This window comes from Canis lupus, chromosome 18 (genome assembly GCF_011100685.1).
Source record: "Canis lupus familiaris isolate Mischka breed German Shepherd chromosome 18, alternate assembly UU_Cfam_GSD_1.0, whole genome shotgun sequence".
Classification (NCBI taxonomy): domain Eukaryota; kingdom Metazoa; phylum Chordata; class Mammalia; order Carnivora; family Canidae; genus Canis; species Canis lupus.
In genome coordinates this window covers 22,723,160-22,750,582 of record NC_049239.1, presented here as the reverse complement: position 1 = coordinate 22,750,582, position 27,423 = coordinate 22,723,160, and the positions used below count along the sequence as shown (strand labels likewise).

Sequence of the window (27,423 nt, the reverse complement as noted above, 5' to 3'; positions counted from 1 at the left end):
TTTATCCATTCTGACACCCTGTGTTTTTTATTGGAACATTTAGTCCATTTACATTCAGAGTAATTATTGATAGATACAAATGTAGTGCCTTTTTATTGCTTTTCATGTCTTCTGGAGATTTTCTTTGTTCCTTTCAAGTCTTTGTCTGTTGGTATTTCTTTCCTACTCAGAGTCCCCTTTAATATTTCTTGCAGGGCAGTGTTAGTGGTCACAAACTCCTTCCATTTTTGTTTTTTTCTGGGAAATCTGTCTCTTTCTATTCTGAATGACAGAAAAACTTTCTGGTTAGAGCATTCTTGGCTGCATATTTTCCCCATTCTGCCCATTGAAAATATTGTGCCACTATCTTCTAGACTGCTAAGTTTCTGTGAGAGATCTGCTGCCAACATTATTTATCTTCCCTTGTAAGTTAGGGACTTCTTTTACCTTGGTGCTTTTAGGAATTTTTTTCTTTGTCTCTGTATTTTGCAGATTTAACTACTGTATGTCTTGTTGTTGACCTGCTTTTGTTAATTTTGATGAGGAATCTCTGTTCCTTCTGGATTTGGATGGCTGTTTCCTTTCCCAGATTAGGGAAGTTTTCAGCTGCAATTTCCTCAAATAAATCTTCATATTCTTATGATTGTTGCTGTAAGTTCTAGATCAGGCACATTATTTGTATCTGTTTTGATTATATCCCTGACTGTGACCTTTCCTTGTTCTTTCTTTTGGGATGAATTCCTCTATCTTGGCATTTTGTCTAGGTCTCTGTTTTCTTTTCTGTGTTAGGAAAGCCTCTCTGTTTACATCAGTTTATTGAAAATGATCTGTCATGTCTTTTGCTAAAATTGTATGATTCTCAAGACCATTGGTTCTTATAATGCAAATTTATGACAAACCAATTGAAACCAAACATACCTTCCAATTCATCAATGATATACCTTATCAGATTTTTTTTTCAATATTTTATTTATTTATTCATGAGACACACAAAGAGAGAGAGAGAGAGAGAGAGAGAGATTGGCAGAGACACAGGCAGAGGGAGAAGCAGGCTCCATGCAGGGAGCCCGACGTAGGACTCGATCCTGGGACCCCAGGATCATGCCCTGGGCCAAGGATGGTGCTAAACCACTGAGCCATCCAGGGATCCCGTACATTATCAGATTTTTAAAAAAATATATATCTATGAATTTTTATTGCAGCCAGTTCCCTTTGCTTCATGTATAACTTGCTAAAACATTAAGAACAACTAAAATTACTAAAAAATAATAAAATCGAAAGAAAACATAAGCCAAAATGGTCATGAAAATATTGAAATATTAAATAGAAAATTAGTCAGATTACTCTTTTTTTTGGGGGGGGGGAGGACATTAGAGATTTAAAATTTTTCTTTCAAAACATTTCGTAATTAGAATAGGAGTAACAGCCACTCTTTGGGTGCATGGCAGGGGCCAAAATTGGGAATGAGAATATAGAAGCAAACAATTGAACTTAACAATGGCAAACGTGCATCTTCAACAAATATAACTTTAATTTTAGACAGCTAACACAAATACTCTGGGAATACATTTGGCAAATAGTTTTATGTGTACTAAAGAACATGAAAAATGAGTTTCCAGAATTCTTTTAAGAGTCTAACTAAATATAAGCCTGCCTAGCAATGAGTTCTGTGCTTGATTTCAAAATTCACTTCTAATGTTCCAGAAGTTATAATAATAAACAACCTACCAAGAAAGGAAAATTTATTTTTCAGCCAATTGTATGTGTGACTAATACTTGAAGTAATAATATAAAATTTTGTTTCATTATGTTGTCATAGCTAAAACATATACAAAATCATTTTTATGTAATATGTAAGTTACAAAGTTTTTAAATCTTTTTTTCCCTTTGTAATAAAGTTCTATTTTTTGTTTATTTAATTATAGACAAAAGGTTCTCAAACCATGACACCTTCTGGCACCCAGAAAAAAGTTAAGAGAACTCTGCCAAACCCACCCCCTGAGGAGACCTCTACAGGCACTCAGTCAACATACAGCACAGTGGGTACAGTTTCCAGGAGGAGGATCTGCAGAACCAACACAATGGCACGAGCCAAGATTCTCCAGGATATAGACAGAGAGCTTGATCTTGTAGAGAGGGAATCTGCAAAGCTGAGAAAGAAACAAGCAGAACTTGATGAGGAAGAAAAGGAGATTGATGCAAAGTTACGGTACCTGGAAATGGGAATTAACAGGAGAAAAGAGGCATTATTAAAGGAGAGAGAAAAGCGAGAGCGAGCCTACCTCCAGGGAGTAGCTGAGGATCGGGATTACATGTCTGACAGTGAAGTGAGCAGCGCCCGACCAACCCGAATAGAAAGTCAGCATGGCATCGAGCGACCAAGAACTGCTCCCCAAACTGAATTCAGCCAGTTTATACCACCACAGACCCAAACAGAATCTCAGCTAGTCCCTCCTACAAGTCCTTATACACAGTACCAATATTCTTCCCCTGCTCTTCCTACCCAAGCACCCACTCCATACACCCAACAGTCCCATTTTCAGCAACAGACTTTGTACCATCAGCAAGTTTCACCTTATCAGACTCAGCCAACATTTCAAGCCGTGGCAACAATGTCCTTCACACCTCAAGCTCAACCTACACCAACCCCGCAACCTTCTTACCAGTTACCATCACAGATGATGGTGATACAACAAAAGCCACGGCAGACTACATTATATTTGGAGCCCAAGATAACTTCAAACTATGAGGTGATTCGTAACCAACCCCTAATGATAGCACCTGTTTCTACTGATAATACATATGCTGTCTCCCATCTTGGGAGTAAGTACAATAGCTTAGACCTGAGAATAGGATTGGAGGAAAGAAGTAGCATGGCAAGTAGTCCAATATCAAGCATATCTGCAGATTCTTTCTATGCAGATATTGACCATCATACTCCACGAAATTATGTCCTAATTGATGACATTGGAGATATTACCAAAGGAACGGCAGCATTAAGCACTGCATTTAGCCTTCATGAAAAGGATCTGTCAAAAACAGACCGTCTCCTTCGATCCACTGAAACACGTAGATCTCAAGAAGTGACAGATTTCCTAGCACCTTTACAGACATCCTCCAGATTGCATAGTTATGTGAAAGCAGAGGAAGATCCCATGGAGGATCCCTATGAGTTAAAGCTTCTGAAACATCAGATTAAACAAGAATTCCGTAGAGGAGCAGAGAGCTTAGATCACCTTGCTGGTCTTTCCCATTATTACCATGCTGATACGGGCTATAGACATTTTCCAAAATCTGAGAAGTACAGCATTAGTAGACTCACACTTGAAAAACAAGCAGCAAAACAACTGCCAGCAGCCATACTTTATCAAAAACAATCAAAGCACAAGAAATCACTAATTGATCCTAAAATGTCAAAATTTTCACCCATTCAAGAAAGTAGAGACCTTGAACCTGATTATTCAAGCTATATGACTTCTAGCACTTCATCTATTGGTGGCATTTCTTCCAGAGCAAGGCTTCTTCAAGATGACATCACTTTTGGCCTCAGAAAAAATATTACAGACCAACAGAAATTTATGGGCTCATCTCTTGGCACAGGGCTGGGCACATTAGGAAATACCCTCCGGTCAGCTTTGCAGGATGAAGCAGATAAACCATACAGTAGTGGCAGCAGATCCAGACCTTCTTCCAGACCTTCTTCGGTCTATGGCCTTGATTTATCAATTAAAAGAGATTCTTCTAGCTCTTCCCTAAGACTGAAAGCTCAAGAGGCTGAAGCTCTAGATGTTTCCTTTAGTCATTCATCACCTTCTGGCAGAACTAAGCCTACCAGTTTACCAATTAGCCAGAGTAGAGGGAGAATACCAATTGTGGCCCAGAATTCTGAAGAAGAAAGTCCACTCAGTCCTGTTGGCCAGCCAATGGGAATGGCCAGGGCTGCAGCTGGACCCCTTCCACCAATATCTGCAGACACTAGGGATCAGTTTGGATCAAGTCACTCATTGCCTGAAGTTCAGCAACACATGAGAGAAGAATCACGAACTCGAGGCTATGACCGTGACATAGCGTTCATCATGGATGACTTCCAACATGCCATGTCAGACAGTGAAGGTAAATTGGGCCTCAAACTACCTTGTTACTCTCAAAACTCAAACTCTTATTTTCCTGCATGTTTAATTTTCCTTCTCCAAGGATGTATTCTACTTTTCTTAGTGCGTCTTTTGCATGTTTACTTCAATTTTATTTCTTGTAAATGGAAATTTAATCTTGTGTATAGATTTCCTAGCATGCTTTTCTTTATTTCTTTTTAGTTTATTATTTTATTGTTGTTTCTTGATTGTTTGCTTGATTTGTTTGGTGTCCACTTTTCTAAAACCATTATCAAGTAATTGTGTCAATAAAATATGGTCATCCTTAAATCCATAGTTGGAAAGTTTTTAATTGTATGTTTTTTATTTTTTAAAAAATGCATTTCAAAATATATTGGTCAGTTTCTTTCAGTTTGTGAAATCATTAATATTTAGAGCCATTAAGTACTATTCTACTAGACTTTGTAATAGAAAATTATTTATATTATTTTTGTGATATCATTGTTCATTAATTCAGAAAATGTTCTCTTTTTGAGAATCTTTGGCTGAGTCCCTGATATTAGTGTAATCTAGAATTTTATAATTCTCCTTAAATAAAGGATTAATATTTTATTTCTCTCACTATGAGTACCATAATTGACAAGGTTGTGCATTTTGCATTACATACTTGAAACCTTAGCACTAAATATGATATTTTCAAAATAATCATATCAATACATAGGAAACATTCTTTATAAATAGAATAAAAAATTTGTTCACTACTCTTGTGAGTTTAGCAAGCTGAAGCCCTCCTAGTTGGTGTACCCATTTAGCCTTTTCCTTGGCTTTGCATTTTGCATCATTCCATTTTTTTTGTTCTAAATTGTTTTGCTAATTTTTCTGTGAATAAATGATTGAAGGCAAGTATACACTTTAACTAAAAACTGGCTTATGATAATTTTGTTGTTGTTGTTTAATCATATAGAGTGACAGGATTTTAGAGAATTATCTAGTTTAAATTTAATTATGAAGATGAGGGAGGAGATACAAGGATATATAGAGTCCTTTCCATGCCAGGAGGACTCATGACCTTTGGTTCTCTTTTTTCCCCTCCCTCTACAGTTTACCTTTGCATGTAGGTGTGATTTGAGTCTTAGAAATAAAATATTTCTCAAGTAAAGATATTATTACTTCATGCCTTTGAAGTCTGCAGAGCACTAAACTAACACAAACACCCCTCCTTTTAAATCGGACATTTTCCCTGAGGACTTACAGGAAAATACGTGTTCATGAAGAGAATTTTCTTTCTACTTCTATATCTAGATGCTAATATGATTTTATAAGTTCACGTCTTGATTTGAATAGAATTAAAATAAATCTCTGGATCTGAAAGTTGAGAGATTCCTTTTCTTAGTGAAATTCCAACAGATTAGTTACTTTCTTTTTCTTTTTTTATTGAAGTTCAATTTGCCAACATATAGTATAACACTCAGTGCTCATCCCATCAAGTGCCCTCCCCAGTGCCAGTCACCAAATTTCCCCATCCCCCCTGCCTGCCTCCCCTTCCAACTAGTTACTTTCTGATTTATTTTCTTCTCTACAGGCTATTGGATTGACCATTTTTATTGATAATTATTCAGTGAAATAAAACACTGTATTTGTATTTTTTATTTTATCAATTGTTTGAATCTCTCTAGTTAAAAAGAGATGACATTTTGTGGAAGCAGTTTTTTTTTTTCTTTACTTTTTTCACAATCCACATTTTACACACATTTTATACATATAAAACGATTGCTGCAGAAGAATAAAAAGATACTTCAATAATCATATTGGTAAAATAATAAGATAAATTAAAAACTTTAACAGGTTTATGGCATAACTAAACACCTAAGGCTATGTGTGTGCATAGAGCATATATTTGAGAATTTGACCAATTTGTTAATTCATCATGGATGTTTTTCAACATGGTTCCAGACATTTAGATTTTTCTAGATATCCCAAAATATGGTATTTATTTACATGCAACCATATGAATATAACCAGATGTTTTATTTTTCATTTATATGTTTGGATGATATATACTCCTAATCATTAAGGACTGTATGAAAAACATTGTTTTTATAAATAGATGGTAAGACATCATGCAGCATACAAAATTATGAAATGTATAAAGATGATACCAAAGAAATAATTAAAGTGAAATTTAGATGAAATTACACAATTAAACTAAAATATTTAAAAATTAACCAGATAAGAAATTTAGTTGTAAAGTACATACAGATAGAGAAATAGACAAAGGACAACCATAACAAATTAAATTACATATGTAATATTATGTGTGTGAATTGTAGTGATTATCTTTAAAAGTTGTATGTTTTAAAATGTTACATTTTTTTTTTTTACTTTTAAATCACGTGAACATATTACTTTTCTTCTAGTAAAGCAATGGCCTACTTTTCTTTTGAAATTTTGGATTTCTTGGGTAATTAAGGGACAAAGCAGGAAAAAATTTTCCTAATTATGTAATTCATTTGTGAACTCATGAAATACTGAGAATTTTTTAAATAAATTTTTACCAAATATATGCTATATCTGTATTTCAATGATAAGAAGATCACTTTGAGAGGTGTAACATTCCAACAGGCTATTTAGTAATCAGTAGAGAAAAGCAAACTTAACTGATTTCAAATTGTTGAACTGATTGTTCATGTGTGCTTTGAGTTCAATTAAACTTTAGTTTATAGACTTACAAGAATATTTTTCAGATGTGTTCTATATGACTTTAGTTAATTTTGAAATAGCTCACTTGAGGTAAAGTCTAGATAAGCATAATTTACATACAATGCTTAGTATTTATGGTCTCAACTTGAAAACTACAATTTGATGTGCATGCATGGTTGATTAAGTACAGAACAGGAAGCCCTTTTTTAAAGTGGATTTTGAGGAAAGCTAAGCTAACAATAGTCGAATTATATTTATTTCTACAAACACAAATATTTTGTTGAAAACATTCTTTTGAAGTATACTCCAAGCCAAAAAAAAAAAAAAAAAATCAGTATAGTCACTTTGAAAATTTTTTTTCAACCAATATTTAATACTGAGTAGAATTGAACTATTCCCATAACTTTGAATAATGCTAGATCCCCAAATAGCTTACTTTTATTTTATATTTAAGATTTCAAGAAAATATCATCAGTTTGAAACAAGAAGATATTAATCTCCAGGCAATTATTTAAGTTAATTTGGAAAAAAAATATAAAGTTTAATTTTTAAAATGGAGATATACCATGGCAGATCATACAACTGCAGTTATAAACAACTAGCATTTATGTCCCATTTGCTATAAATTATGAAGACAGAATACAATTTAAAAGTAGATTTGTTCACTCTGGTTGCACTTAATGATCTATAAATGTTTATGCAAAGCATGACAGTTACATATTGTCTTATTATAAGAAATAAACAATCAAAGTATGTAATCAGAAACAAAATGACAAATTTTGGAACAGGTTGAGATTCTGCTTTATTTGTATAGATATAGCCAAGAAAACATGATTTAAAGGATTGTGTTTCAAATGCATTGAGCAGAGGTATATATTCAAGTGAAATCATGTATTACATGATCCAAGATATGCATTTATTTAAATTAGTATAGATGTTTTTAACGAGAAATAAATAACAAGAATATGTAAGAAATAAAATAAGATGATATTACTGTGATTGGGGATAATCTAGTAAGTTTTTAAGAGACCGATAATTAAATCACAGATTTTTTTGATATGTACTTATCAAATACCTATCACATTAAATATTTTTTCATAAGTTTAGTTTTTCATGTCAAATGAAAACTATGAAAAACTATAATAAATTATTATCATGTAGATTGTGTGTGAAGATTACATAAATATTAATGAGGTTTGAGGGGCAAATTAATACTTATTTTTTAATGTGCATATCATTATTAAGATATTTAACTTCTTTTTCTAGTTGACTAATTTTTCTGTTTCATTCATCTCCCAAACATTTATTGAATATTATGGCATTTGCAAGGCATTGTTTTTAGTGTTGAGAGAGGGGGAATAAGGAAGATCTGAGCCTTATCCTCAAACAGCTTAGAATCTTCTGTTAGAGATCAGATAAGTGCACATACAACCACAAACCAGGTATGTAACATTGCATTTCCTCAAACTGAAGAATGACTAAATTATGACACATCATCAGTCGTCATATTTACTGGGGGGAAATGCTGTGGTTAATCACAGGAGGTGACCACAGGACCAAGATCCCAAGACTTATGGAGGTGAGTAGTGGCATATATGCTGTGGGTTTGCCAGTCCTATCAGCAAAGATAAAATGGAAATTGCTTGGGGAAAAAAAAAAGTGTTGGGAAGTTTTGAAAGAGAAGACAATCTAGGATGTAGACAGAAAAAGAAAACTATGATGAGTTAGAAGAACTCAAAAGTATGACAATGTAGATGCTAGCATTTCAAGAAAGCCTAAGTTGATAGCACCATCAACAAACCTTTCAGCATAGAACTTGAGAAGTGCTGCTACATCTGCCATTTAGAAAGCAACAGTGTATTTCCAGAGATCCTTTAGTGATCTTTTTAATTAGTGATCCTTTTGCAAAGAATAAAGCTTTATATGAATTCAAATTCTATATATTAGGTAAAATGGGATTTTTGGTCCCTAAATAACAGCTTCAAAAGACTTTGGAGACACTAAGAACTGAATGGGATGAATAATTTTAAATAATTATATACTTAAATATGGTTGCATTTTCACAAAAGTATTTTGAGATGTCAAGTTTTGTCACATTAGAAACAAAAAAGCAGCTGGTCAACTCTTCAATCTAGTTCCTAAATCTGTGGCTGCATGGAAATAATTGTTTAATTTTTAATAAAATATTATAAAATATTTTTAATAGTAGGGCTGCCAGGTGAGTATGGCACACACATTCCTTGAAGTAATACTTGGGATCCCCTTAGAAAAAATATTTTCATTTACATATTGAGGGTCATAGAAATGACATGTTTTCAGAAATACACATTTGATGTTCAAAGCCAGCAGCCACATATTAGTAGTGATTGATATGACTGTGGGAAAGTGACAGCCTCTTCTATACCGAGGGAGGCGTTATCCTTAGATTTTAGTGGTGGGAGGTAGGTTGTGGGGGAGATGAGGAGACAGGAACTAAAGGGTTGAGTTTGAATAGAATGACTTTTGAGGAATATTCACTTGTTTGCTTATCCAGTCACTGTCTAAATTTCTTCTCATTTAACATTTAATTTTGTTTTATTTTGCTCTGAGAAGTTCAACAGGTGTGTACGTTGTTTTTTCTAAGTTATCCCATGGCACAAAATTTTTATCATAGTGTTGGAAATGATCTTCTTCATCTTCTTGGGAGTTGTATTTGAAATGCATGAATGGTTAACCAGCCTGGAGCATGTTGGTACTTCAGAACATCTGCTGTCCTCTGTCATCTGTATTAGTTGTGGTTGCAATGTTTGATATCTCCTTGGTCTCCAAAGCCTATCACCTACGTCGTGAAGAAACAGATTGGTTTGACAAACCCAGGGAGTCTCGTTTGGAAAATGGACACGGTCCGGATCGCAAACTGCCAGAAAGATTGGTCCACTCTAGACCAGTTAGTCAACATCAAGAGCAAGTAAGTGCTATATTGAGCAGTCTGTTTAGATCTATCCGCCCCCCCCCCCCCCCGCCACTGCCACAAAAAAACACAATCAATCCATCTATCAGTCAGCCAGCCATCCTAGAATGGTCTCAGTTATCCTAAAATATATGAGACTTTGTTCACTAAAAAAACCTTTTTTTCAGTAATTTTAAGTACTAAATACCTTACTTAATCATCCCTGGCTCTACCAACATTGTAACATAACTGTGGTGCTTCTACTGGCCAATGTAAGGGATTCATTCCTCTGGAAGGTAGTTAAGTTTGTACAACATACCCAACACGTATAAGTGCAATACATGTAGCTCCTAAAGACCTTACAGAATGTTGGGTGGAATAGACTTGGGTGATTTCAGTGCTTTCCAATAACAGTGTGTTCAGATGTTAAGATATAGCAAATAATAGGGTGACCAAACCACGTCAGCTGGGGACAGGGAAGGCTTCAGTTTGGGAAAGAGGGGAACTTAGATTTTAGATTCTGTTTATATGGACATGTTTGTTTTATATTAATTTTTGGATTTTATCATCAAAAACTCAAACTAGATACTGTTATTTAATATCTATTTATTTTGTGGTTTTTTAATATTTAATATTTATTTTAGAGAATGCATGAGCACTTGGTGGGAGGGTTGCTAGAGGAGGGGCAGAGGGAGACGGAGAATCCCAAGTAGTCTCCCAGCTGATCAGGGAGCCTGATGCTGATCTCACAACCCTGAGGTCACAACCTGAGCTGAAATCAAGAGTCAGATGCTCAACCAACTGATACACCTATGCTCTCCAATCAATATCTATTTATAGATGTAAATAAATTTAGAGATAAATTTCACAGGTAAATCTGATATCAAAATTCATTGTCATATTTACTTTAGAAGAAATGAGGTGATGTTTGAGTGAATTTTGAAAGACACATAGGAAATCAAGAGTTGGATAAATTGAGGGTGATTAGTCTGGTAACCCCAATGGCCTAAATCAGTTGCCTTAAAATATCAGGTATTTGCAGGCTATGTACCCATAATCATTAAAATACCCACAGAAGAGAGAGTTGACTTATTTCTTATAGATTAATTCCTAGATCATCCTGTCTGATTAGGGATTCTCTAATATAGAAGACAAGTGTGTTTTGAAGAAGTGTGTTTTAGACTATATGAACTTACTGTACTTCAATGTTTGTCACATCAAACTATAAAAGAGATGACTTTTGCACATATAAACACCACTGAAAAATAGAATCTATACTCAAATTTGATTTCTTCCAAAGAAATTTCAGTTTTCGTGGACAAATTCCTAGCTGTTAAGTAGAATTTCTTTCTTAGGAGCACCTGAGTGTCTCAGTCAATTAAGGGGCATACTCTTGATTTTGGCTCAGGTCATGATCCCAGTGTCCTGGGATGGAGCTCCACACCAGACTCCATGCTTGGCGAGGAGTCTGTTTCACAATTCTCCCTCTCCCTCTGTCCCTTCCCCTCCTCCCTGTCCTCTCTCTCAATGAAATAGATAAATAAATCTTAAAATAAAATGATCTCAAAATTTTGTTCTGTTTTGTTTTATATATGCTATCATATTTTCTAGAAATCTTGGAATTACTCTCTATATAAGTATTCTCTTTAGTTTTTGATATCTTTAATGAATTTAGTTTAGCCCCATCTCCTCTCTGGAAAACATGGGGGAGGGGGTCAAAATGGTGATGGAGATTAATGATGAAAATAATGGAGTATTTTTTGAAAAGATTTTGGTTTAGGGGTGTGTTTATATAAATACCCATATGTTTTCTACTTCATTTAAATGTATCAGACAATTGAATTAGACTTTTCTTAGATTATCTTATTATTAAAATTCTATTTATAGCTGTAGTTCAATCTCATCAAATAGATCAGCCTGGTGAGCAAGAAAAATAAACAAAATCATTCTGAACATGTTTATAAAATGTGAATTTACCTCTTATCTACAATTACTAAAATAATAAATCTGTCAGCTGAAGATAGCTTCCTTGAGTATATTTTACTGTAAGAATCTCTGTGTATTGACTTACTATTTATATCTTACCGGTCTCATTTTTTTTGTTTGAAGTTTTTTTATTTCCCACAGACCTACATTAAGTCAACAAAAGCACAAATCCTTTTAAAAAATCTTAATAAGATGAAATATATAAACTGAAGCTAGAAAATAACTCCTGTTCAATTATTGCCTGACATCACTATTTCCATGGATACTTAGAATAGCCTTGTCCAACTAATTTATTCAACCAGTATTCTTGAAGGATACATTTTAACATAATCTCTGTCCACCTCAGAAAATATTTTCTAAAATTCTCTTGTATGTAGAGGAAACATTAATAACATTAATGGTGGGGGTGCCTGGGTGGCTCAGTAGGTTAAGTGTCTGCATTCGGCTCAGGTCATGATCTCAGGGTCCTAGAATCGAGCCCCACATTGTGCTCCCTGCTCAGTAGGAAGTCTGCTTCTCCCTCTCCCTCTGCTCCGTCCTGCCCCTGCTCATGCTCACTCTCTCTCTCTCAAATACATAAAGTGTTTAAAAAAGATAACCTTCTGGTACTTTTTGGTTCTAATTTTCTGTTACTAGCATCTCCAGATTTATGATTTTGATCCAATGAGGATATAATACATCATATTTAAACAAAATATATTTATAAACCAATATAATGCCAAAATTAAGCAGAATATATTTAAGAATTATTTCATGAATTTCATGCTAATTTTTATAAAGAAGAAAATGTAACAGTCCTTGTTAGAATTATTTATAGGTAAACGTAATAAAGTAATTTCTTGTTAAAAGTTATTTCTTCCATTTATAAGGCATTTAAATTTTTTACTTTGACATTTAACATACTAACAAAAAACTACACATGCAGTTACCAAAACTAGTTATAAAGTGAACAACCATATAACCAACACATTGTCTTCCCCAGACACCACTATGTGCCCCTTCCAGATTGTAATCCTCAACCTGCTTCAAAAAAGTAACAAATATGCTAACTTCTGTAGCAAAAATGTCTTTGATTTTCCTTACAATTTTTTCTAAACAAGCTATGTGGAAGATGACATACATTTTATTACAGAAAGTTCAAAATTCATGTTTTTTTGCATTAATATTTATCTTCAAATACTGTTTTTGTCATTAACTCATCATAACTGTATTTTGGTCTAGAGAGAATAGCAAAATGGCATTCTCGTTTTATTCACTTGTTTCATCTCTAATCATAAAAAGGTAATATCGAGCTTTTGGTACTAATAAACCAGATGCTTTTATTTGGAAACTTATGCATAACAAGAATTTATACTCATAAAATGCCCCAGAGGCAAAAGTAATAAAAACAAATTGATTAATGCAAACATGAATTTATCTGCTTTAAAAATAGCTTATGCAAAAATACATGAGAAACAAAAAATTTACTGAATTTTTATTAGACTCAAAATTATATTATTATTTGAATATATACATTTGAATATATATTATGAAATATGTATATATATTTGAAAGACAACAAACATGGATTTGCCTTATTCACTTCATCTATAAATAGGACTAATACCCCTGAAATGGTAATTATAAAGGTCAACACTTCTTGACTCGAACCGAATGCCTCCACGTTCTGCGCTATGCCCATGCCTTCTCCAATCTTCATGCAACCGCAATATCGAGGTACATTAAGCTCCTCTGAGAAAGCCACTCTTCCTATATATTCTGGACCTTTGGATGTCTTGTTCCTTTTCCCTGAACTCTCTTCCTCCTCTCATCTTGGCTAACTCTGCTCATCACTTAGGTCTCCGTGTACCTACACCATCTTATAAGAAGTCTTCTGTCACACTACCATCACCAGCTTCCCACAAATCGGGGCAAGTTTTCTTCTTTTGTGCTCCAATAGTATTGCATGCATTGTCACAGGCTCTAGCTCCTAGAGAGCAGAGGCTCCCTGCTCCATCCACCCCATTTCTATACAGTGCCTAGCACAGTACTTGGAACACAAGAAGGATACTCTCACCCCTGCATCTGGTATGCATGGTGTTTAGGAGAGGGAAGAGGATGAATGTCCATATTAATAAAAGGTATCATAACACAAATGTTACAGTTTCATAAGTATGAAGGCTCAATTATTCATGAAACTATTTATAAGTAGAGAAAAAGAATTCTTTTGCTGAGAGGCATAGAGTTGATAGTTCTTTCAGTGCAGAATCACTGAAAAACAATGGTATCAGAGACCAGACTCTGGGGGAAAGGTGTGGACACTGCTTGACATCAGTCCTGCCCTTGTTCCTATTCATTTCAGAAGCAGCAGCTGAAACCCCATCTGCTGGAGAACTCTGAACATTCACCTGCAGTGCTTAGGAAAAAGCTAAGATCCAACTAGTTGATAGATGGAAGAGAAGATACCAGTGCTTTCTACAGATTTTTGGTCACTTTGATCATAATTAGGGCTGTTTAATATTTTTGATTTTTTTTTAATATTTTTGATTAAGTGAGTTCATGATGCTAGCTATAGACAGTCTGAAGCTACAGGAGATTCTATGAGATGTTCTGAAAGCAACATTTTATGGAAATGAAGATGCTAACATCCTTTCTGTTAACATCATCATAGATGCAAATTAGAAAGTGATAATCACTAGCTGATAAAACTCTGATGAAAAAATTGGGGAAATCTTACAACCTTCCTAAACTGTGCAACAAATGCACTTGAGTTTACATCAAATTGGAAAGACTACTGTTAGGTGAAAATGTATTTTCTTACTTTATTGCTGACCAAGTGGAAAAAAGTGACTTTTTAAGATTGTTATCAAATAAAACATGAAATTAAAGATATTTAAAATAAAATGAAATAATACCAATTTTAATTAGTTTTCTACAGTACCAAAGCAAAGTTTAGTTGTGTCTAAGAGTTGTAGTATTTTCAAATACATGTGGTTTAATTTTCAGTAAATTTAAAATCTTGAAAAGCAGATTAGGAGAGGAGGAATAAAAGTGGAAGAAGGAAAATAGAAGGAGAAAATATGAAGGGAGAGAAAGTAAGAAAGGCAGAAAAGAGAAATTAAGAGGGAAGAAGAAAGGAGACAGAGGTAGAGAGACCTGGAGATGGAGGAAACAAGACAGAGAAAATAAAGGGAAAATGTGTAGTCTCCTTGCCATGAATATAAATAAAAAAGATTTTCAGTGGCGTACAAAGTTATAGTGGTTCAAATTATCTAGATGAACTGATTGTACTGACCATAATTTATTCACAATCTTGCAAACAGCAGTTTATTTTTACTTTGAAGAATTCAGATAATATATCTGGACTCAACAGGATTCTGCTGCTGTTCTTTGGGAGAGTGTTTTCTGAATAAGCTTATTCTTTCCTGAAGAGAAGAAAAGCTACGAGCTATAATTTAAGCTTGAATTTTTAATTCACATTTTGCTTTCAATATGTAGAATTCTAAGAGTTTTATAGGTGGATTTACACATTAAAACCACGTGAGTACTCAAGGAATCTTTCTTCATAAAAATCAACATTTCTTGGGTTCCAACTTCTATTTAATATTTTGGCTTAGTATTCTCATATGCTTCTTAAACATATTTTGAAATAGGTAGTATTGCATGTCTCTTTACTAAGCTTTATTTTGGTTGTAATTTCAGCCAAATTTTTTAAGATGATAGACTATATCATACTAATAAAATCCTCTTAATATGGATACGAAATATTTCACTATTTTTATTTTCTATTACTTCACAAATCTCTTTTGAAATCAAAATTCTAGGGCAGCCCAGGTGGCTCAGCAGTTTAGTGCTGCCTTCAGCCCGGGGTGTGATCCTGGAGATCTGGGATTGAGTCCCACGTCGGGCTCCCTGCATGGAGCCTGCTTCTCCCTCTGCCTGTGTCTCTGCCTCTCTCTCTCCCTCTCTCTGTCTCTGTCTCTCATGAATAAATAAAATCTTTTAAAAAAATTAAAAGCAAAATTCTATAAAATACAAAACACAAATATATTGAATTTCTTTTGTTTCAGAAATCCAGGGGAAACCGAGACAATGGAATCTATAGTATTCTCATATTCAAGTCTCAATAATGAGAATTGGAATCACAGGCTTGCAACAATAGCTTTCAGGGTTGATGATTCTACCCGAAGGGATATCAACAGTAAATGAGAAATAACTCCATCAGTAACACATCTTTGAATAAAAGGAGGGCCTCAGAATTAGAATGAGCAAAGGCTTTATTTATGTAGAACTAGCCTCAGCATCCAGTGTACATGGAAACTTCTAGTAGATATGCACAGCAGAAACACAACTCCACAGTAAAATGAAAGCAACACAAATATAAAGCAGTCCTATTAAAGTGATAAAGATGTGTAGTATGAGGATTTTTTTCTGTCTTTTCTTCTCTAGCACCACTTCATTGCAGAAAATTAAAAATACCTTTCCACATCTAGGCTATCCAGAGCAAAATCAGACACTCGCACATTTTCACATACATTGTCTACCCATGTCATCTCTGTATTACTATAGAAATGCACTTCCTTTAGAACCTGTTGAGTGTGCTTATCGATTTCCCAAACACAGAAATTCAGTTTGCAAGAAAATTGCTTATATATTTGAAGTTCATGAACTAAGAAATCAATAATATTATATAGCATTAGGCACTTAAATTGTACCAAAAAAAAACTTAAATTATGATCATTTGAGAATCTGGTAATATTATTGATTGAATCAATGTATTTAAAAAACATGTCTAATTCTGTATATTGCACTCTGATTGTTCACGTTATCACATGTATATCTTAGATTATACAGATGAACGGGAAGACTATGCACTACATCTTTCCTCATGCAAGGATAAAAATGACAAGAGACTCTAAGGATCACACAGTTTCAGGTAAAGGAAATCAAATAATCTACTTTTTATTTTAATGTCAAATTGGGATACGTATTTGGATTTCAGTTTAGATGACTTATCAAATTTTTAAAAATACTATGTCAAAATTGTTTTGGAGAATTTCAAAAAATAAGCAGGCTATACATTTGAACATCAAAGATTATAAGAGCATGGTCACTAACATGACAAATTACTAAGTGGTATACATTTAGACCATTTTTTCCTTAATTGCATGTTAAAAACATACATGGCATTGTAATATTCCATAATTATTGCTCTACTAAGCAATTTGGTCACTGGGTTTAGAACTATAAAACAGTCTTACACAGGAAATGGAGATCTCTGGTTCTTCTAAGGAATAAATCCCTCTCTACCTTGTCAATTTGAACATTATCAGTTATGCTGAGTTTTTGTTTACTTGTTTGTGTTCTTATGTGAACCAAAGCTTATGACAAATTCCTAAAGCTTTTGATTTTGAAATAATTTTAGATTCCTGGAAAATTCTGGGCTCCCAGAAAACAGTATGGTCCGTTCCTCTGCCCATCTTTTACTTAGTTTCCCTATGTTAACATCTATCTAATAACAATAAGATGATCAAAACCAGGAAGTTAACATTAATTACTATGGTACTATTAAAACATCAACAAGCCTTGGGGTGCCTTACTGACTCAGACAGTAGAGCATGCAACTCTTGATCTTGGGGTGGTCAGTTCGAGCCCCACATTGGGTGTAGAGATTTCTTAAAAATTAAATCTTTAAAACATACAGTATACAAGCCTTATCTAGATTTTGAGTTTTCCCACTTACCCACTAAATTCTCTTTTTTTTTTTTTCCTGGTCCAAGATCCAATCTAGATCATATTGTATTTAGTTGTCATCCCTCCTTCATCTCCAGTCTGATAGTTTTGCAATCTTTGTGTTTTGTGACCTTGATGCTTTTGAAAGATAATGGAATTTTATATTATAAATTTAAATTTTCTGTTTAGATCTTTGAGACCAAATATAAATTCTGTCAAAATTAATGACTTTTTGAAACAATGAATATTACCTGTATATTACCTGTATATACTCAAGTATATTCCTTATGTTTATAGACACTGTGCATCAACAGAAAATATTCATAAATATATGTTTTATTTAACATGGTATTTGTTCTGGAGGGTTTTTTTTTTTTTTTCGTTTAAGGACTGATATAACGAAGGACAAAAATAGGTATTTTTCAGTATACTTTTTACTGTTCCTTGCATATTTTAGACCATGGAGCATGCAGATGTGCAACAGGTTTTGCTTTGAACTACTCTCCTCACTTTATTTTCATAGAGAATGAATCGATTAGGAGTCTAATGTTGTTTTCCTTTTAAGATTGGGTAATTTTTCTCCTACCAGAGACAAATAATTTAAACTTTCATAGTTTTATTGCATGCACACTGTATTTTAAGCACTGATGGAAATTCCAGGGGTGAATCTTAAAATCCATGGGCTCTATGGATTGGAATAATTACTATGGAATAACTCTATGGAATAATTACTTCTACAAACTAGTTCAGTTCTCTCCAGCTCATAAAGCAAAACAGCATAGTACTTTCTAGCAATGCCCAAATCCTTTTTCAGTGCAAACAACAGAAACCTTACTAAATCATCAGAACTTTCTATCAATATATCTGTCTTCTGTTATTACTTTTATACTGTGTTAATCATCCCCTCAGCCTTCTTGTCTTTTGTAACTCATTATTTTAATTTTCCTTTTGTTCAGAATTAGGGAAGAAAAGGTTTAAAATATAAAAAGGGCAGAAATAAGAGCTATTGATATCTTGTTACAAGTATTCTACCCTGAAAACTAAGTTTAATTTCCTCTGTCTATAGATTTTAGGAAATGAAAAACAAGAGTCACTGTTTTGAACAATATGTTTACTAGTAGTGTACTATATCATCTCTATGCATGCCCTTTTCTTTTGATATTTACCTAATATAAAAATATAAAAATATTTTCCTCGTTGTATTTGCCTGCATGGATTACTACTGAATATATTTTCCATGCATTCTTCTGTGATCTCATCATGATCAGCATGATCTCATCGTAAATTAAATGTTTTGAAACAATTCATGTTGTTTTCAGATAAGTGTTTATTACCTCAAAGGGATTTAAATACATGTATATGCAAGGCTAGAGCCACAAATTACATCTTTGGCAAACAATGTCTAGCTTAAAGCTAGTGGTAGGCAAACCCTGGCACAGAACATTTGTGCTCCTGGCTGATATCTCAGTGTTTGTCACTCAACCAAAAGCCTTTTTTGCTTGACTGAACATTTGGTGATATTAAGAATTTAACTGTTGTTTTTTGGTTAGGATTACCATTTTGATGTTAATGTTTTTAATAAAAATTAAGGGTAGGTTCTTTTAGAGATACATACTAAAATATTTACAGATGAAATAATGTCTTGTCTGGGCTCTCTTTCAAAATTAGTTGTGTGGAGAACGGCTAAGGAATAGATGGAAAAAATTGACCTTGACTTGATAATGATTGGAACTGGAAGGTTGACCACACTGGGTTTTATTATAGAGTTGTATTACTTTTTTATATGTATGACATTTTCCATAATAAAAAGTTTAAGTTCCTGTTTGTTGTTCATATTTAGAGAAAATGAGCAGTGGCCAGTAGCTTCATCCTTAGTGAAAAAGCTATCTAACCAGAAATTTAAATACCTTTGTAATCAAGATGAGGATGTAAACAAGGAAGGAGTGAAGAATAAAATGTAGTATATCTGCCTTCCCAAAGAGAAGGTCCAAATGGTCTTTTTCATTTTGGTACCCACTGCAAGTAGAAATACCGTGTAACTTTTATGATAGCTTCATAAACCATTCTAGGGGTGCCTTGATGGCTCAGTTTAAGTGTCTACCTTCCACTGCCTTCCGTGATCCCATGGTCCTCAGCAGGGAGCCCTCTCTGCCCTTACCCCACTCGTGCCTTCTCTCTCTCGCTCTCAAATAAATACAGTCTTTTTTTAAAAAAATTAAAAAAATAAACCATTCTTACAGGATGTACTATTAAAATATTTTATAAGATTTAGGGATCCCTGGGTGGCTCAGCGGTTTGGCGCCTGCCTTTGGCCCAGGGCGCAATCCTGGAGTCCCGGGATCGAGTCCGCGTCGGGCTCCTGGCATGGAGCCTGCTTCTCCTTCCTCCTGTGTCTCTGCCCCTCTCTCTCTCTCTCTCTCTCTCTCTCTCATAAATAAATAAATAAATAAATACTCTTTTTTTAAAAAAAGATTTATATGAAACAAGTATACCTCACAAAAAAAGAAAAATATTTTTATATTTTGGAATCAAAAATAACTTCAAAATAGAAACACAGGAAAAGAAACTGCGTGTGTGCGTGTGTGTTTGTTAATTGTTTGTCCCGTGTGTTACCCAAAGTTCAAGCAGGAGACCCTCATGGTTTCCAAAATCCTTCCAGGGGGTGCAAAGACAAAACAATTTTCATAGAAAATGGTAAGATAGCATTTGCCTTTGCCGTCCTCATTTTCTGGTAAATATGCAGTAGAATTTTTCAGGATGCATGATGTGTAACATCACAACAGGTCGTATACAGAGCAGATAAGGGAATTTAGCTGTACTCCATTTAGCTCAATATTAAGTGGATTTGCAATAATGTAAAACAATACTACCCATCTGATAAGTGTTTTGTTTTTAAAATAGTCATTTTTTATTTAAAATATAATTATTTTAACGTGGAATTAATTTATTTTGAATTCATTAATAAATATTTTAAATTCTTTAATTTGTAATACAGAAAATCTACAGACCTATAATCCATATGAACAAAACCTCTTTGAAATCCTTAGTAATATTAAAAAGTATAAATGACTCATTAAAACCGAAATGTTTGAGAACCATTACTCTAAGGATGTTCATAAAGAATGTTAAAAAAATATAAGTAAGCTTTATCCTCCTATAAAAAACTTATACAATATAAAATGTATTTTGGAACTCCTTTTATAACTCATATTGGATGAATTTTTTTAAAGATTTTATTTATTTATTCATTAGAGGCACAGAGAGAGAGACAGAGACATAGGCATAGGGAGAAGGAGGCTCCTCACTGGGAGCCCAGTGTGGGACTCAATCCCGGGACCCCGGGACCACGCCCTGAGCCAAAGGCAGATGCTCAACCACTGAGCCACCTGGGCATCCCTGGATGAATTTTTAATTGTTTATTTCTTAATATTTATCTACTGAATACCCTTGGTGGATTTATATTGTGTTGATTGCTAGGATAATAGAATGAACACAACACGTACCCTTATCTACAATTTACTCATAATTTTGATAGTAAAATCTGAAATGTAAGTAATTATTACAATAGAATTTTAGGAACAACTGAGATAAAGTAAGGAATTTATAAAACATCAATGTTCATACCTTTACATGGGTATGCACAAGTGTGTACACACGTATACTTATACACCATTATTATTTTTGTGATGTTCACAAAGAGAAATACATGATATAATCTTTTAAGCAGTTCGTAATTTTTAGAAAATAGATCCTTTGACTACTAACTGCAGACTTCAAAGATAGAGCTATAGGTGCTCATCAACAGCTGTACAATGATCTTGAAAGTATTTATTCAACCAAATAGAAGGCAACAAAGTTGAGAGAATCGGTAGTGAATTTTAGCAGAAAGACCTGAGTTGGACTTCAACTCTATTGCTCATTTAAATTTTTAGAATAAATTTGCTTATCTGTAAAATAAGACCAGCTCTATGTATCTCGCATAATTGCAAATGAGCCTAGCACAAAATCCTGTGCTTACTCTACACTCAACAAATGTTATTTCCTCTTCTCTTAGGGAGAAATTATCAGAAAAAAAAGAGGATAAAATGTAATGTTCAAGAAATGAGTCTGTTTCTTTTTTATTTAAAACCATCTTATGGCTCCAGAAACACAGCTGTTTCAAACAAGCCAAAGAAATTCTTCTGATTTCAAAAAGATACTTGCTTATGTATATTTCCATAATGGACTGGCTACATCTGCAAGACTAGAAAGACTAATTAGCAAGTGTAATAGGGAAGAACATTAAATATGTTTAGGTTCAAAAAACAGCAGTGTCTTCCATGGAAATAGTGGCTCATTTTCTATTCTTCATTAGACCACCATCTTTATGAGCTTTTAGAAATAGGAGACAAATGTAACCAATCTCATTGGCTCTGAGGTGGTTGCAATACCAAATATGGGTAGCTCTTTTTTTTTTTGTTATTATTTAAACTGCTTTAATAACGTATAATTCACATATCATAAAAGTACACATTGTAAGTGTACAAATCAATTACTTTTAGTAAATGTATGGAGTTGTGTGACTGTCACCACATCAACACAGAGATGTTTTAGAGCATTTCAGCCATTACAAAAAGTTCCCTTTGAGCCTGCTGGCAATGTCGACTTTCCACACTGCTCTCCCAGCCACAGGTGAGAGATTTACTTCCTGCCTCTAAGTTTGCTTTTACTGGGCATTTCATATAAATTGAAACATTCAGTGTACAGTTTTGGTGTCCAACGCCTTCACTTACCAATATTTTTGAAGTTTATTTTGTCACATGTATCAGTAGACTGCTGTGATTTTTATTGTTAAGTAGTAGTCCATTATTTGGATATTCTACATTTTTTTATATTGGATTTTTCCCAGTTTTAAAATATTTGCATATAAGTTTGAGTTTAGATATATGATATTTTTAATGGTTTCCTAGAAGTGGAATTGTTGGGTTCAATGGTAAGTTTCTTTTTAGCTACTTAAGAAACTTAGAAATAGTTTTCCAAAATGAGTGTACCGTATTACATTCTTGCCAGCAATGTCTGATGGCTCCACTTTCTCCATGTTATTGCCAACACTTGCTAATGTCTACCTTTGGGGGTGGATGAACTCGTTTTAACTTGGATTTTCCTAATAACATGGTAATGAGCATATTTTCAGGTGGCTGTAAACATTACATGTCTTGGGTGAAATGTCTGTTCAAATACTTTGCTATTTATTTATTTGGGTTGTTTGTCTTCTTACTGAGTTGTAAGAATTTTTAAATGTTTTGGATATAAGTCCTTAGTAAGGAGTGTGGGTGGTGGGTGCCTGGGTGGCTCAGGTCCTGGGACTGAGCACCACATGGAGCTCAGCAGGGAGCCTGCTTCTCCCTTTCCCCCACCCCTATCACTCTCTCTCTCAAATAAATAAAAAATTTCTTTTTTTTTTAAGTCCTTTAAAGGTATATGACCTGAATATATTTTCTTCTAGTCTATGTCTTGTATTTTTCTTAACAGTTTATTTTAAAGGAAAAGTTTTACATTTTAATGGAATTCAATTTATCAACACTTTTCTTTATGAAGCAGGCTGCTCTTGATAGATATTAAGAACTGTCCCAAGGTCACAAAGATTTTCTCTTATTTTTTATACCAGAAGCATTATACATGTAGGTTTATGACCTATTTTGTGTGGGTTTTGTATATATTATAAAGCAGAAGTCCATGGTCATTTTTTTTTAAGCACAAATGGATATCAATTTATGCAAACACCTTAAAAATAATCCCCCGTTGAATTGCTGTGGCACATTGTCAGAAACCAATCTGTCATTAATAGGATTTATTTCTGGATTTTCAGTTTTGTTCTCTTTGAGTATGTGCCTGTTATTTCACCAATACTACACTGTCTTGTTTACAGTTAATTTATATTAAATTCTGGAATCTGGTAGTATAAGTCTTCCTTTTGAAAATCATTTCAGCTATTGTGGATCCTTTTAATTTCCATGTTTTAGTATCAGTCTGCTGGGATTATGACAGAAGTTGCATTGAAATTGTAGAGCAATTTGGAGGGAATTGCTGTTTTAACAATACTGAACCATCCCATCCATGAACATGTAATATTTCTTCATTTACTTAGATCTTCTCTAATATTTTACAGTAAAGTTTTATGGTTTTCAGTGTATATGACTAGCATTTATTTTGTTAAGTATCTCCCAAATTATTTTATTCTTTTTTGTTGCCATTATAAATGGAGTTGTTTTCAGTTTGAACTATTCATTGCAATTTTATAGAAATACAATTGATTTTTATATATCGATCTTTTAGTTTATAATCTTTTTTTAAAGATTTATTTATTTATCTATTCATGATAGATATATATATACATAGAGAGAGAGGCAGAGACACAGGAGGAGGGAGAAGCAGGCTTCATGCCAGGAGCCTGACGCGGGACTCGATCCCGGGACTCCAGGATCGCACCCTGGGCCAAAGGCAGGCGCCAAACCGCTGAGCCACCCAGGGATCCATTAGCTTATAATCTTGCTAATATTTTTATTCTATTAGGTTTTTTATGGAATCCTTAAGATTATCTAAGGATGCAAATTCACGTCATCTGCAAATAAAGATAGTTTTACTTCTTTCATACCAATTAGGAAAATTTAATTTTCTTTTCCTTATTACACTTGCTACAATATGTTGTACAATGTTGGACTGAGTAATGAGAGCAGACATCCTTGTTTTACTCCTAAAGAATGTTGGCGACTAATTGTAATGAGAATGTGGGGCTCTGTCCCTACCATAGAATTCCTTCCTCCCCTCCCCTTCTTTAATACTCACTGGAAGGGATTTTTTAGCATAACATTTTTAAAAGCTGAGGAGAAATGTTTCAGAACAGCTTTCAGAAGCCAACAACAGTTAATTAAACTTACCTTTAATTTTTCAAATAAAATTGGATTTCAGAGATGAGTTATGAGAGAAAATTGTACTGTCACCAAGAGACAATGTGTGTTCCATCCTAACTACTGGATTGAACAGGTCCTACCAAGTGAGCCTTGACACAGAAATTTCTCCCTCTCATTCAGGATGATTTTTTTCACTTTCATTCTCATTGAAGAGTGCAGTTATATACAATACAATGTCTTGTTGTAGGAGTGCAATTACATATGATACAACTTCTCACTGTAAGCCTTTCAAATTATTTTTAGGGATAAACTAAATATAAACCTATAGACTTAGGAGCGCCCAGGTGGCTCAGTCAGTTAAGCGGCAAACTTTTGATTTCAGCTCAGGTCATGATCTCAGGGTCCTGGGATCCTGCCCCATGTAGGGCTCTGCACTCAATGGGGAGTCTGCTTGAGATTCTCTCTCTCCATCTCCCTCTCCCTCTGCCCCATCTCCACTCACATGTGGGTGCACGTGCATGCTTTCTCTCGCTCAAATAAATAAATCTTAAAAAAACAACCTATAAAATGCAAGTCCTATTGAATCTCTTCTAAAACTCACAGCTTCTTCCTGGTAAATGTTAATCAAAGCTTGCATTCATTTTCTCAGTAACAAAGAAAGTATTGATTGTCAAAGCCAGTTCCACGTAAACATCATCATTTCTCCTGATGTCTGTCAGGTTGAATATTGCTTGCATAATTCTGTTCCTGCTAAGGAAGTGCTTTCCTTCTAACCGGAGGTTGGTTAGCCCATTTTTCTATGTACTCTTCATTAAATTAAATTAAAGGAATTAATGCTTGGTTTTGTGAGAAGAGGGTAAAGACATTCAAGATATTTAACATGTAGGAGAAGAGGATAGAGGGTAATGTTAACGTGAGATTTAAGGATGTAAATAATGTATGTGAATTGGCCATGGGTAAATGGACAATAAGAAATGAGATTCAATTAAAGGAGTAAGGGTTTATATTGATCTCCCAGAATATTTTCTTGACACTTAAAGTAAGGGGCAAAAGTATATGGAAAGAACAAGGATGTAGGAGTCATGAAAAACAAATGGACTCAAATCTTCACTTCTTTACATGCTGGACAACATAGAGAAGTTTCTAAATTTTCTTAGTCTCAGGTTCTTTGTCCTGAAATTATATGAATAATACATAATGTAAGAAGTTGTAGAAATATTTTTTTAAGATTTTTAAACTTATTTATTTATTCATGAGAGACAGAGAGAGAGAGAGGCAGAGACACAGGAGAAGAAGCAGGCTCCATGCAGGGAGCCTGATGTGGGACTTGATCCTAGGTCTTCAGGATCATGCCCTGGGCCAAAGGTGGTGCTAAACCGCTGAGCCACTGGGCTGCCCTGTAGAAATATTTTTTAATGTAAAAAAAGTATAAGACTTTTATAAGAAGAAACTCTTGAAGTGTTACTAGGAGACCAGCTAGGAGATGCGTTGCTAGCCATTTATTTGGAACAAGAGTGTGGGTTTCACTCTAGCTTTGCCATTTTATTAGGTGTTGCCTTGAGCACTTAACTTCCACAAAGCCTCATTTCCGTCATGTATAAATAGAGAGGGCTTTTTTTTCTTTTTATTTTAACATCCAAAGAGGTAATGTAATTTTTAAGGCATTTTCTAAGAATAGAATAGAATAGAATAGAATAGAATAGAATAGAATAGAATAGAATAGAATATATTATTTTAATACCCTTATCACTGATACATTAGCCCTACAGGGAAAAATGGGTGTTGTAGTATTTATCTGTTCAGCATTCATGCAATTATGTATGGAGTGTTGCCTAGATGCTGTATGCTTGCTACATGTAATTATACCCGAATCCCTGCATTGCAGAAATGATACACAGAGCTCTTCCTCTGTTTTCGTGGGAGAAAAGATGATTTTTTTTTTTTTTGTGGCCTATCTTCCCTTTCTTTCATTCCTACCCTCTGTTGCTGCTCAGTCAATGCGGTAACTACTATAAATACAAATATGTTCCACAAATTTTGCTACCAAATAGTGTGTGTGTGTGTGTATATATATATATATATATATATATTGCACAGAAAACTCAGGATACAACTTTTATCTTTGTATTAATTTTCTATTGGTAATGTAACAAATTACCACAAAATTTGATGGCTTAAAACAGCATTGATTGAATATCTTACAGTTTTCTTGGGTCAAGAATCTAAGGCATAGTTTAACTGGGATCTCTGGTCAGGATCTCCCAGTGCTGCAGCCTATATGTTGGCTGGGCTGCGCTCTGTTCTGGACCTTGGGAATATCCTTCCAGGCTCCCATGATTATTGGCAGAATCCGTTTCCTCCCATTATGCAACTAGGCTCCCCGTGTTCTCCCTGGTTGTCAGCTGAGCCACTCTAAGTATCTAGAGGCTCCTCAGCATCTTGACCTGTTATTCTTTCTCCTAACCTCTCACACTTGGCAGATTCCCTTTTCAGGGCCACCAGACAACTCTTCATCTTAGTTGGCTGAGACAATGTGGTCATGGCAGCAACTACCACCCTACCTTTGTGAGGCCCTCTTGGTTAGAACCAAGTCACAGGGTATCCCTGGGTGGCTGGGATCCCTGGGTGGCTCAGTGGTTTAGTGCCTGCCTTGGGCTCAGGGCGTGATCCTGGAGTCCTAGGATCGAGTCCTGCATCAGGCTCCCTGCATGGAGCCTGCTTCTCCCTCTGCCTTTGTCTCTGTCTCTCTCTCTGTGTATCTCATGAATAAATAAATACAATCTTTAAAAAAAAAAAAAAAAGAACCAAATCACAGGATCTTCCTGCCTTCAAAGGGAGTTATTCTAGAAGGGATTCATTGAGAGTCACAATAGAATATGTCTGCCAAGGTCTACACTTATCTCCAGAAGTACAAAAGGAACACTTATTGCTAACTTTTGAATTATAATAGTTTTTGTCTTCTTACTTATCTGGCATTTATCTTTGAAAGCTTATCATAGCGTTACAGTAATATAAGCTTAAACTGTTTTGTTCCCACTGACAATATAGGGTTACTTGGTTGTCTCACAATATGACCATTTTATTATACATAGCAAATGACCCCACTTCCAGTCCTGGACTGTCATCATGAGATCAA

The 27,423-nt window shown here is 34.4% G+C and overlaps 1 protein-coding gene across 2 annotated transcripts in view; it reads left to right on the top strand.

The window, feature by feature from the left end:
* The window catches only part of PCLO (piccolo presynaptic cytomatrix protein), a 389,747-nt gene that overhangs the window by 235,709 nt on the left and 126,615 nt on the right, over positions 1–27,423 (top strand). For both annotated transcript variants that reach the window (XM_038562845.1, XM_038562846.1), the window contains exons 7-9: positions 1,905–4,092; positions 9,581–9,717; positions 16,510–16,600. In XM_038562845.1, coding sequence (XP_038418773.1) covers positions 1,905–4,092; positions 9,581–9,717; positions 16,510–16,600 — 2,416 coding nt within the window. The remainder of the gene's footprint in view (positions 1–1,904; positions 4,093–9,580; positions 9,718–16,509; positions 16,601–27,423) is intronic.